The sequence below is a fragment of the Aythya ferina genome (assembly GCF_964211825.1).
Source record: "Aythya ferina genome assembly, chromosome: 12".
Taxonomy (NCBI): Eukaryota; Metazoa; Chordata; class Aves; order Anseriformes; family Anatidae; genus Aythya; species Aythya ferina.
Window position 1 is genome coordinate 18094564 of NC_140308.1, and position 13561 is coordinate 18108124.

At 42.9% G+C, this 13561-nt stretch overlaps 1 protein-coding gene across 1 annotated transcript in view; it reads left to right on the top strand.

The window, feature by feature from the left end:
- Window positions 1-11556: 11556 nt before the first annotated feature.
- Window positions 11557-13561, top strand: part of LOC311443365 (uncharacterized protein) — a gene marked incomplete at its 5' end in the record, with an annotated part of 49773 nt that continues 47768 nt past the window's right edge. Inside the window, 2 exons of the mRNA XM_084533443.1 lie at window positions 11557-11794; window positions 11915-12037. Coding sequence (XP_084389569.1) covers window positions 11557-11794; window positions 11915-12037 — 361 coding nt within the window. The remainder of the gene's footprint in view (window positions 11795-11914; window positions 12038-13561) is intronic.

Sequence of the window (13561 nt, forward strand, 5' to 3'; positions counted from 1 at the left end):
GAAGGGGCCTGGAGCTGGGAACGCCTGGTGCTGGGCCGGCCACGTCCGCAGCCCTGCAGGGCCCCAGCAGCTTTGTCTGTCCTGCTTGCTCGCTGCCTCCCCAAGTCTGCGGCAGCCACCCCGCTGCTCTCTGCTGCTGTCCCCTCCGTCTGCCATCCCTGGCCATCTGCGTCCCCGCGGCAGGCGGCCGCTCTCCACCGCCACCGCTGACCTGGCCCGTGGCCGCCGGCAGAGGAGAAGCCCCCGGGCTGCTCGGGGCAGCGCTCGGCTGAGGGCACGGGCAGAAATGGCTGCACCGTGCTGAGGAGCTGCTCAGGCTGGGCGGGGAGTTGTGTATTGTTCAGTAAAACTCTTTTTTTTCCTCTTTTTCCTTTTTTTTTGTTTTTTTGGAGTGGGCTACTTTTCTGCTGGATCAGCGAGCTGAGCTGACTCACGGGGCAGGCTGGGAGCGAGGCCATTGCCCACCCCAGCCACGCGCCTGCCTGATCTGGTTTTGTTGTTGGTTTTTGCCACGTCTGTGTGGATTGCACAAGCTGCCTGTAAAAAATGCCCAGCCTTGTGACTAGCTTGGAGGGCATCAAAGCTCCCAGATAAAGAACTGCCATAAAAGTACTTTCCCTCTTTTACTCATATCTGTGTTGTTGTTGTGTTTTTGTTGTTGTTTGTTTCAGGTGTGTTTTTTGTCCATACATAAAGTGCTCAGTACCAACTCAAATCCTACTTTGAACTTATATAAACATGTGTGTGTATATATATATTTATCTATGTCTTTAGTTTTCTGTGCCTAGAAGAGGTACCAGGGCTCTCAGTACGATCCTTCCCTTGCAATAAATGAGCAAGCAAGCAATCCCTCCTAACTGGGAGTGCCAAAGCTGTGTCCCTAAGATGCTGGACTCTTCTTTACTCAGCCTTTAATTTAAAGGACAGGGAGAAAGAAAGAACAGGTTTTTTTCCCCGGTTGAAATCAATGCAATAAATAAGTGCATCTTTGTCTTCTTCCAGTTGTGATTTATAGGCAGTGCTCCTCAAGAAATTGGCTCCTATGCATGAAAGCTATAAAACATACGTGCCATTTGCAAAAGCTATAGCTTCTACTGTACATTTTCTGTTTTATTCACAAGATATCTCCGTGCAAGCCTGCCATAGAGGGAGGGTTATGGCAATGTGCAGATCAGTTAATGCTTTTGTAATGGTGCTAGAGAAGCAGTCAGGAGCTTCCATTAGCCTCATGCAGCAGAAACAGTTTGGGTTGCTAATGTGGAATGAGAGAGTTTCTGCCAAAGTAGGACCCAGAAACATTTTTCTTCATTAGGGCTCTTGTGGCTTAAGCCTTGATCAAGGGTTGCATAATCCCTAATAAATCTGCATTGCATTTTATTATAGTACGTATCCCAAATGTTAAAATACTCAAACCGGGAAGATTGGAAAGCAGAGTAAAAACTGAAAGCCCTTTATGGATCCAGTGTATACACAGTGGAAAAAGAAGTGAATGGACTGAAAGGAGAAGGAAGGCAACCCCTCAATGTTCATGCCACAAGACCAGTGGATGCAGTGCATGAGTTCGATTAACTTTCCCTCTCTCTCCCTAACGAGCCTGATAATGTCTGTGACAATGCCAAGAGCAGTTGTGTTTGAACAAAATACCCTGTCTTTTGCTCTGGTTTTAGCACCAGTGCAAAGCAGTGCTACGGAGGCTCTCTGCTGAGCAAAAGCCATGTCCTGGCTGTTTTAGGTTTGCACAGGCTGTTCTTATTACTAGGTAAATCTGGAGTTTTGGTGATAGCCTTTTGCCACCTATATTTCTCATCCATCCCCTGGCATAGCTGAATTTTATTTTATTATTATTTTTTTAATTCCAGATCTTTCTTTTTGTCTTTTCTACATTTCCCTCCCTAAGGCCTTCTCCATACCTGCCACAGCAGCATCTGCATAGGTGACTGGATTTACCTTTTTCCAAGTTTGTATGGCAACTGTGTGCCGTAAGTCTCTCACACAGAAGAATCTGTGGTTTTTGGTGTGGCTTGAGGACGGTCCAACACTGGGCAGGGGAGAAGAGTTTGGTGTTTGCTAAGACTAAGCAGGCTACAAAACAGTTATTGGATGAAAGGGCACAAGAAAAGAGGAAGCCAATTGTAGTGATTGGGAATGGGAATGGTAACTCTCCTTCTCTTACTGAGGAGCTTGGCACTGTGATGGAGCACAAAATGCAAATGAAATCTGGACTCTATTCTTCTTTTTGCAGAGTAATTCCAGTTATTGATACATTACATGAAAGTGCACACCGACCTTCTTTGCTTTCTGGGGACTGTCATGCTGCATTGCAAATATGTATACAACTGTTTGCCTTGTCTTCAAGGAGTTAAATGTTCACATATGTAAGGCACACCAGGATCAGAGCCTTAGGTAATCTAACGATACTGGGTAGCTTGACTGTGCATCATTAGCTCAATGATGCACCAAGCTTAGGGGAAAAAAAAGAAAGAAAGAAAAAAAAAAAAAGGAACCCTGAAATATTTTTTGTGTGCAAGAAATCTTGGGGGAGGGGAGAGGAAAACTCAGTAAAAATGTCTACAGCTCATTTAAGATGCTGAATTTTTTGTCATTGCTGTTTTGGAAGTATTATTGAGAATAGAAAAACAAAATGAGAGGAGAAACCAGTGAGGAATCCAGAATACCCCCCCCCCATAGCAAATGAAACCCCACTGGAACAAACAGAGAAGTAGGTGCTGGCAAATATATATTCAAAGCAACCCAGACGTGTAAGTACCAGAACTACAAAATGGACCTGAAAAAATGACTCCTTCTTTGCAGAGCTGTGTAGATCCTTTTCTGAGACCTATTGGTGCATCGTATTCTGCCAGAGCTTCCCACTCAGCTGTGTGTTACTTTGCCCATAAGGGTGTTGAACAAATATTTTGTATCCAAGAGAGACTCATTAATGTCTTTCAAACCGGATGCAAGTTTCTCATTATACTTCTGCATAGGTCTAGTAATGGGAGCCTCCTCTAGAGATGCCCTACGCAGATGTCTTCAGGCAATGTTGATGGCATGAAGCAGGAATTGTTTTTCACTGAAAGATTTATAACCTTATAGCCTTTCCAAGCCTAGGCATGACTGAGAACCAGCAGCAAAGGTTTTCCAACTTCTACACTATTCTCTAATACTGACTAGCCTGGAGAAATCATTTTGGTCTAAATTTTTGCTGTTCTGGGTTCTCAGCGTGAGGAATGAAATGTCAGGGGTTTTTCAAAGGTACAGAATGCTTCTGACTCCTATTTGAATTGAAGCTGCAGGTTTTGAGTCCTTATTAAAAAAAAATAAAAATCTGAAAACCCCAAGCCCATGGTTCTTAATTTAGGGCTCCCCGAATCAGAAGCCACTTTGAAAGACATGTAGAAGCACAGAACAGCCGATAGATTTCCATATCCTGCAGGGTTTTGGCATGAATCCCCTTCTTTGGTTCCAGGCAGAAAAATACAAAGAGAAGTCTGTGAATAGGACCTCGCTGGGTGTCCAACCCTCTGAGTGAAATTTCATGTGCAGAGGATGGTCTCGGCCTACATTTTCTAGTTATTATATAGAATTTGTTTCCTGCTATGCTAGAAAAAAATGTATAAAAATATAAAACCCTCAGTGAATTCCCACCTTATAGAGCCACTTCAAGCTGTAAAGGCAGAATTTGTACCAGAGGAGTTGACATTGAATAGGGTTGTTCAAGAGAGGCACCAAAGCTCAGCAGAAACATCCTTTTAAAATTATTTGTCTTATCTGCAATATTTTGTAAGTTGATCCAAATCAGATTTTGGAGTAATACCATTAAAGTCAACAACCAACACCCAGGATGAATCTAGCTCTTAAAGTGCCATTCAGGCTCCTTGAGAGAGACACATCCCAATGACTCCTTTAGCAGTCATTAAACCAATTATCATCCCAGTCTATTTCCAACAATTATCATCATAGACTTTTTGGGCTTAATCAGTTTCTTAATTGACCTGTGAATAAGGCAGGAGATACAAAAATCTCCCCTGATACTTCAGGTTACACTAATACACATTTAGCATTACCATGCATAGGAAATAATTTACACCATAACACTGCTGTGAGGCTGAGATATCAACAATAACATTACTATAAACTAAGGTTAAAAACAAACAAAAGACTAAGAAGGCAGAAAGTGGTAATACATAAATAATATGATTGGTGACATGGCTCTAGGACTTCCTTGGCCAGAAAACTTTGGAGCTATGTCAGCAGTTTTTCTTTCTAAAACTAAATGCAATACATAGTGTAATTTGTAAGTGACACAAAAAGTTTTGACCATTTCTTAAGTGCTACCATTATTGAATTCATTTGTACAGATGTCTTCAAACAATTATTAGGACCTTAAGAAATCAGCCATTTAGGTATATATCCCTCCTGCAAGCAACTAACTTTTTAAATATCACTTGCCTCGGTACATACAGCACTGCAAAGTGGCCTGAATGCAGCAATTTGCGGGATTTGGCACTGTGAGCCCCGCAAGCACTTAGCAAAAGCAATTGTGTAGCTCTATTGAAAATCCCGCGTATCATGCTGTGGGGAGCCAGCACTTTTTATCTGTCGGCACCGTTGGTGACAAATATTAAAATAAAAAGTATGACACTATAGGTGCTTCAAAATTCAAACTGCAAGTTTCCTACTGCGGGACTTCTAACCATGTAATAAAGTGCAGGGAAGAAAGCAGAGTTCAGACCCCATGCTGCAATAAAGGCAAGGAAATCTTAAGTGTTCAAATACATAATTCATTCTATTCTGAGACTTTCCACCAGGTTTCTACCAGTAAAGATTTTAATTTGTGTCTAGATGATACGACCTTTAATTTCTGTCTTACCACCAGGGACAGCTGGGAGAGCGCTGGGGCAGACCTGCTTGTTGTGGTGCGTGAAGGCAAATGGTCGTGACAGGTCAGAGAGCTCCTCCGCAGCCCATGCGAAGGAAATCCCCATCTTCTGCTTGCTGTGCAAGCACCTGCAAGAAAGGCACCTCAACAGCCAGTGAGAAATACTTTCCACCTTAAATAATATCTAGCTTCAGGGATCTCAAAGCACTCGGCAGAGGCTGTGGCTCGGCTTTCTGCGGGGAGGTAGGGCCCCGCACACAGGCCTCCATTTGCGGCTCCCCACCGACCTGCGGCCTCTGCCACCATCTTGTCACACAGCTTCCAGCGCCAGGGCCTGACACGCGTGGCTGTGAAATGCCCCTAGTACCTAGGGTCTTGAGCACTTTATGCTTTCCTGTGGAAATATTTTTAACTGTGCCTTAATAATATGCTATTTAATAAATAACAGCACAATAATTAGAAGGAATAAGTAATTAATGAAAAATTAAGAACACCTTTGCGTGTGGGTGGGTTGCATCTGCGTTAAATGACAAGTTGCCGAGGAGGTTTTTGACCACAGAAATGAGCAAATGTGTCTCTGCTAAAAGTCCAGTGAAATTACTGCATTTACATCAGGGATAAATTTGGCTCTACTGTGAAAAGAAGGCATGCATCCCACTCTGCAGTGGTCATTTAACCTAAATTATATACATTGATCTCTGTGCCCCCCTGGTGTTAACATACAAAATTGACTGGATTACATATTCAGATGCAAAGCTACAGCAAAATTGACTTTGACCTATTTAGGTTTTCTAATCTTGCCTCTTAAGGCTAGTTATTTTCTTTCTGAACCCTGATCGTTTCTCGCTCCACCGCTGCCTTCTTAGGTACTGACGTCCTCCGTGTCCCCAGCCCTGAGGCCTGGTTCTGTGCTTGGCGTGCGGTGCTCGACTGCTGCTGCTGCCCGCGCCTCGGCCCTCCCAGAGCAGGGTATTCGGGCAGCACTGCTTGAAATCATGGGCTCTGTGTGGAGCCCATTCACTGCCTTTCCTAGGAGGAAGCTGAGGAACATTTTCACATTCAGTACTTAAGATTTTGATTTTATTTTAACAAGTAATACCCTACAAAATTGTGTTAAAAGCTAGTACCAACTCCTGCTCCTTATTTTCTACGGGCCTTACAGCTTTCCACTTGCCAATCTCCTTTGCTTCCCATGCTTATGATATGTTTAATTTGGTCTTTGCCCACGCTTACAACGTCCCTTCATTTGGTACCATCTGAGGGGTGCCTTAGTGTGGTGTTTAGCTTTTCAAGTAATGCTCTGGCTTTAGTGATCCTATAAAGATATGAGACTGGGGTTATAAGAAAGAATGTACACTACTTCTGTAAGTGAAATAAAAATAGAACAGGTAAAAAGGGACAAAGTTTCAGGCATTAAAACCTATGTCCTGTTGTTTTTTTTGTTTGTTTGTTTTGTTTTGTTTTGTTTTGTTTTTGTTTGTTTGTTTGTTTTGTTGTTTTCACAGTCCTTAACCAAAGCTTTCAAACCCTATCCACGTCCTTGTAGATCACTAACCTCTGCAGGCCCCTGTGACCTCTTTACCAAGCCAACATCCTTCCCTGCATCAAGCCTTCCCCTCCTGTACCTCAGGACAGTGCCCCAGCCATGTGTGTCCCTGTCCTCACCCCAGCAGCACTCAGGACCTGATGCGGACTGCGAGGTCCTGGCTGACCGCCTCGCCGAGGCGCCACTCAGCCATACGAGTTGCACGATGCCGACTGCACATAGCATCGTCTCGCTGAAGAGAGCAGGTGTGTCAACCTGCTCTGCTCCAAGCAAGACAAACCATGACCCCAGTGACACTGTTGACAGGGCTCCTGTTGGCGCCGGGGCCACCAGGGCTTTGAGCCACAGCTATGGCATGGCAGAGCACGTCACGCTTCCCCTGGGACTGTCCACTGCTGCAGTTAGCAGGGTCTGCAGCAGCAGAGCATCATGCCTCAGCAGGTGAGCAGGGGCCCAGGGCACGGGCTCCCCATGGTCATCCCTGCCGTGGTGCAGCTGAACAGGGTGCTGCCAAAGCAGGGTCGGGCCTTGTTAACAAACCTTAGCTGCAGTGCCGGCTGCTCTGAGAAAGCAGAGCTCCTCAGTCCCTGTGCTTGGGCTTGCTTTTGCTCTTTCAAGAAAATATTAACATTATTCCATGCTGCTTTTTAACAGCTCTTCAGGTCTGGAAAAGAGCTAGCTCTGATACCTCAGTGCAAGTAATTAAAAGCACGAGTCTGGTGCAGCTGGGTCGATCTGTGTTAAAACAAACAATTAAAAATAATAATAAAAAAAAAAAACAGAACACCCCCCAACCCGGCTTCAGTTTAGGGGAAAGGTCTCTCTGACTACCTGCTCTGAGGCTACATTGAGGCTCTTTGACTCTGCTCTGAGACTTGCTGACACTACTGATTCAACACTGTATCAAGACACTCCAACTGTGATCTGAGACCTGGAGCAGAGTGGGAGCATCTTGACACAGTGTCAAAACAGTAGTCAGAGCGCATGGACGCAGCACTGAAAGGCTTTTGTCTCCCAAATGAAAAGGAAACGGATTATTTTCATCTTTTTTTTTTTTTTTTTTTTTTTTTTTTTTTTTTTTTAAGCTTTCTATTAGTAGCTAATGGTAGCTTTTCTATTAAAAGAAAAAAAAAAAAAAAAAAAAAAACACAACAGTTTATTTTCAGGGAGAAAGGGTGACATGCTCCCCTCCTTTTTGTTTGATAAAGCAATGTGACAGACAATGGCTCCACTGTACAATGTACTTCACTAAAGCAAAGTTCTTTGGCATTGGAGAAGTAAAAGCTATATTTGGAAATTGTTCCGCTTTAAGAATAATCCTTTCATGATACTGCACCTCCATCATCTGTATCTGTGTGCATGTTTGTTTTATATCTTGGAATTCTATTTTTGTACGATAACATTAATTTGATCTGACTAATAATTTGAGGCATAATATTGCCCACCAGTTTCCCCACAGAATTCAGGCTATGGCTTCTGGTAAGAATATCTATGAATTCAGATATTTGAGTGTTGACCAATGCTCAACAAAAGGAAATTAGTTCAATTGTCAGAATGTGACAATGCCTGCTGAGACAGGGTTCTTTTCTGTAGATAAGATGGTCTTAATGTTACATGGACTGTGACTTTATAACAGGTTGAACTCTTTTTTTTTTTTTTTTAATTGAGAATGCAGTTTAATTTATTTTTCCTTGCTGGGGTCACAGGTAACAAGGAATCAGCAAAACCATCTACGGAATGTTTTATAGATAGTGGTGTTTTTGCTGAATGTTAAATGAAAACAATCCATTAAAATAAAAAATGAAAATTCTTTTTGTTTCCTTTCCCTCTTGGGCCTTCCCAAAAGGAGGTCGACACCGACCCAGTTTGAAAAATACTTACCTAAGCCAATCACTGCCCAGCATGTATTCCCTTGAGCAAGTTGAGTGGGCATGATGCCATCCGAACAGATGGGCATTACTGTAGGCAACCAAGAGACCATGCATGTGAATCAAGTATGGGTGTTTACAGCATCATTTCCCTGATGAGAATGTCAAAATGGCAGCCCAGTCCGAGCCTTTGGCTCAATTCAGTTGCATTTCACTAATTCAGCTCTAAAATGAACAACTTTACAAAATAAATAATTAACATCAAGTTGGGTGGTCATGGTTTTACTTCATAGAACTGGGCAGGCAATGGACTTGCTGAAAATAAGGGGTCTGACTTCTTCTGTCTGTACCAGGCAGTTTAGCCTGTAAATTGTAAAATGAGGGCAGAGAAACCCCCAGATCTATGCTGAGTATACCATAATAAACAGACAGGCATATGATTTCTACATCTACAGTATTGAGCATATCTGCTCGATACTGAAAGAAAGAAACCTTTTCATATTTTTTTAGAAAGACATCTTATTACAGAGCAAAATTAAAATAGTATAAAATGGGATTTATGTGCATGATTTATTTGAATAATGTACCAGTGCAAGGTCATATCATGAGAGTTAAGTCACACAAATTGAATAAGGGCTGCATTGCTGTCCTGAAGAGGAATACAAATAAATGTAGCAACATTTTTGAGCTCAGAACTCAGTGTAACTCCTATATCTGTTGAATGAAGTGATTTCTATTGAGTTATCATTAGAAGTTATCTACCAGCTGTTACAAAGAGGTCTTCAAGAAACGGAATAGAGACTTATTAGTTACCTTTTTTCCTTTTGATAATTGGATGTGTTTTATTTACACCAACTTCCATATGCTTATGTAATACTAATTGCATATGTACTCTTCATTTTTATATGTGATTAGATTATCTACATAATTTCTTGCTCTCCTGAGTGGCTAATCAGACTGAATTTGAGGATTTGGGATACTGAACCTACATTGTCAGGTATAAAATACTTAAATACTTACTTATTTCAAGAATAGTGCAGCAGTATGCATCTTACTGATAATAGCTAATGCTCCCCCATGTTTAATTTTCATTATTTGTTCCTGAGTTGTTTTTAGTTTTGTTTTGAAAAATAATCTAATTTTTGTTTGAAAGATTTGTAGGAAGTACCTAGTGAGTTTTATATTTAGTCCTATCTCTTAGTTGGGGAATTCAAGAGAGAAAAAAAAAAAAAAAAAAAAAAGGAAGGCTTTCAAAAACAAAAGATGAAAATGAAAATAGTGCTTCTCTAACACCTAGTAAGAACATAGAGTATCTAGAGTGTTTCTCTTTTTCTGTATGCAAAATATTTCAATATTTTCCTCTTTTGTTTCAAGCTATCAAAACCAACCTTTTCATTTGTCTTCTATAATGTGTTATGATGGCTCCGACTTCTGCCATTAGACTTGCTAAAACGCTGTTACCTTGTATTTCATTTTCTAGGGAGAGTAATGTTTATTTTCTTGCTCGATGTCATGGTAACAGAAACACTTCCTTTATATTATATCTAAGTTTGTGTTTTAAATACAAGCAGGGCAGGTTGGAGATTGCTGTATATCCCATGTGGAAAGAAAGCACTAGCTTTCTGGGTGCCAGCACATACTCCCAGCTGTTGCAGTTGCTCTAGGGTCACAGATGCATCTCACACTGAATCAGTTAAAAATGCAGTAGCTATGCTTGGGGACACAAGCTTAAATTTTCAGGGCCTGATTATTCTGTTAGTTTCATATGTGCAATTCCCACTGAAGTCAGCAGAAGTAGTACATGCAAACCTGACAGGCTAATTTGGAGCCCTGCACTGCAAAGGATGTAGTCATACATTTGATTTTGGTGGGTACTCAAGGTCTAATTCTCACCCATCTCCATGATATCAGGATTTACCACAGCTTTTAAGGATTTGGATATATAAGGATTTGGATCCAAATATATTAGGTTATTTGTGATGTTTTATTTTCAGTGGTCAAGGGAAGAAAGAGAGATCTGAATATGAGCTCATGTTGGACAAGCCCAGAAAGAAAAATGTGTTCTACAGTGCTCTAAGACTAAGAGTAATACAACGTATGGCATATTATGTAGAGAAAAGAAATGTGAGACCCTGAGGGATGAAGGCAAACTAATCAAAGGAATAGCTAATGGGATAGAAGGAGAACAGGGAAAAACCTGTTTTTTTTACAGAGCTCACTCAGTTCAGAGGGCCAGCATACACGCTGTTGGCACCCAAGCCCAAGGTCTCAATGACTTTATCCAACAGGGGTCAAAATCAAGGCAAATTCTTCATGTCAATATATTTTGGTCTTTTATCAGAGATGGAAAATTTGTTCTACAAAGGGAACAAAGCCAAGTGTTGGGGCTGGGCCATTACTGCCACATAGGCACAGGTCCCCAGCTTACCTAACAAGGTTTCTACAAAATGACTGAAGTTTTTCTTACTTTTGCATTCCTGTAGCACACTGGGAGGAATACTGCTAGTCTAGTTGGCCTGCTGACTGATCAACATCTCGAGGCAAATAAAACTGCCAAGCAAATTGGATTTGGCTGATGAATCATTAGAAGGTGATCTGAGAAGATGACCAGTAAGGTCCAACCAAGCTGCTTCTTCCTACAGTAAGTGAATGGAAATCAAAAACTGGAAAGACACCTTTAAAATGACTCTCCAAGTGTCAGTATTAGCTTTCTTTTTCATCTGTTTTCAGATTAACAGGAGGGAGAAAACAAGCGGAGGCAGAAGTTACAGTGATTCCACTGGAGGTGTGGCGCTGGTGGAACTGACAGAGAACAGAACTACAGGCGTTTGTACCAACTGAAGGAGTCTCCCAATGAAAAGGAAGAGTGGTCAGGGCTGTGGGAGTCTGCAAAATGGAGAACACTAAGGTTTGCTGTGCTCTTTCTTGAGGCCTATATGTGTCAGGTGTCAGGAAGTGGTGAAGGTGTAGCCTTTGGAGTCCTGTGTTTCTCCAGCATCCCCAAACATGCTCATTAATGCTTAGTGAATGAGGTGAGAAGCACTGGTTGTGTGAGGAGTTACTAGTGATGGGTTTAGTATCATTTCCTGTGGTGACAGCAGAGGACTACACCAAACAAAGCATGAGTTTCTAGCCTGTAATGCTGGAAAAAATTAGTTAGGGGCCAAGGGTGTGGAAGGCTCATGGGTGATGCATAGACTGGTCAGCGCACACGACGGTCACAAGGTCGAGGGGTAAATGTGTAAAGTAATGTGTACACATAAATGTGGAAAGCTTATATTAAATTGACATTTCGTGTGCGGCCGGGAGACCTCGATCTGCACCCGTTCCCGCCAAGGCAGCCGCGCACCTGCCGCCCCTCGGGACCGGGGAGCAGCGGGCAGCCTTCCTTCTCAGGCAGCCCTGCTGCTGCCTGGGCACAGCCGCGGCTGAGGGCGGCACCCGGCTCCCACCCTGGGCCCACCGGGCTGGGGAGGGTGCGCCCGGCACCGGCAGGAGGAGGTGAGCGGGGCCCGGGGGGCGGCCGGCGGGGCTCCATCGCCTCACGGCCCGCGGGGCGCCGCCACGGCCGCGGCTGAGGCGGGAGGCGGCGGGAGGCAGCGCAGCGCTGCCGGCCCCCAGCGGCAGCGCCCCGGGCCCGGGCCCAGCCCCGGTGGGGCCGTGACACGGCTCCGGTAACCTTTGGAGCCCAGGCGTTTTTCTGCAGGGGCAGACTGGTAGCAGTGACCTTGCCAAACATCCCAGGCAAGTTGGTTGTGCTAATCACTAACTGTCCTCAGGTGATTTGTCTAAATGTCATAGCAGAAACTCGGTTCCTAGGGCTTAAGAGCTGTCTTAACTACAGTCCTTTGCTAGTATTAACTGACGGTGTTTTAAGTGGCATCCAGAGATGTATCATGTTCTCATCACTATGTCCCTCACTGTCCTGGGAACATGAGTAGAGGTCACCTCAAACTGCTGCTTCTACACATGGTCAACTTGCTTCCCATTTTCTCTGTTACTGCCAGGGCTGAAAAACAAATTTCATGCTTTTAGAAACCTACTTTGGAAGTCGCCATCAAGGCTAGTTTCCATAGCTTATATAGGATAGTTCTCAGCATTTTTTTTTTGTCACAAAATTTTTGAAGGAAATCAAGAAAGTGAGCAGAGCAGGCAGTCTGCATTATTAGGGGGAGCAGTAAGTGAAGTACAGCAATAAAGGACAGTCCTATGGATGAAGAGTAAGTAGTGTGTTTTTTTTTTTTTTTTTTTTTTGTTTTGTTTTGTTTTTTTTTTTTTGCTTAGTGAACTGAAAGTAATGCCATGATGTAAGAAGTGTCAGAGAGGGAGAGGTGAGATCAGGAATCAATAAAATAAATCTACTGTGTTATCTTGGGAAGGGCCAAGTTAAGTCTTAATAACTAGCAAGGATGAAGGGGAAAAAACAAACAAACAAACAAACAAAAAGTGAACATTGTATGTGTATTCTGGGAGAAGAAAGATGAATTACCAGAGAAAAAAGTGAGTGGTTTGCCAGGATGACAATAAGAGCCTTCTTTGATGAGAAACAAAAGAACTGTGTTATAAGGTCTGACTGAGGAAACTAGTGAGAAGATCCGAGGATATGACCAAGAGGTGATCTTTTGAGGTAGGTTGTAGAAGTTTGCTTAGTCAGGGTAGGGCAGAGGTTTAAAATGTGGGGCATTTAGCCACAAGTTAGTTTTTGTGAAGTTTGGTGGTTAGATATTAAAAGCAGGTCCTGGTTATGTGCCCATATATGTTAAAATGGGAAAAAATGGGTCTAACATATGTAGTATGGGCAGAGCTGGGTTCCGAGTGGCTAATCTATTTCAGTGGATTTTAAACAATACATTTTAAATCAAAATGCTGTGTTTGTGTGTTTGTGGCAAGGACATTAACAGGTGTATTTTTGGCAGCGAGCATGATTCAAGCTGCATGACTTCCATTAATGTTGATGGAATGCACAACCAAATATATAGTCACTTAAAAAAAAAAAAACTCTTTACATGTATTTATATTGTGGTAAATACTTAATTATTCTTGGATGACACCTCAAAAGTTCAGAGTGACAAGGAAGTCATACGTGAAATTTTGTGGTGGTACCACCGGGCTGTGCCTCAGCTGCCTCTGAGCTTCTCAGGGATCGTACCACGCGAACTGCACTGCCCCTGCAGCCGAGAGGCCAGCAGTTCTGTGACAGGGCTGCCCTCTGCACATGTTTGTACTGTCACTGTTTTGGCTTATCCAGTGAACTGAGGTTCCTGTTAG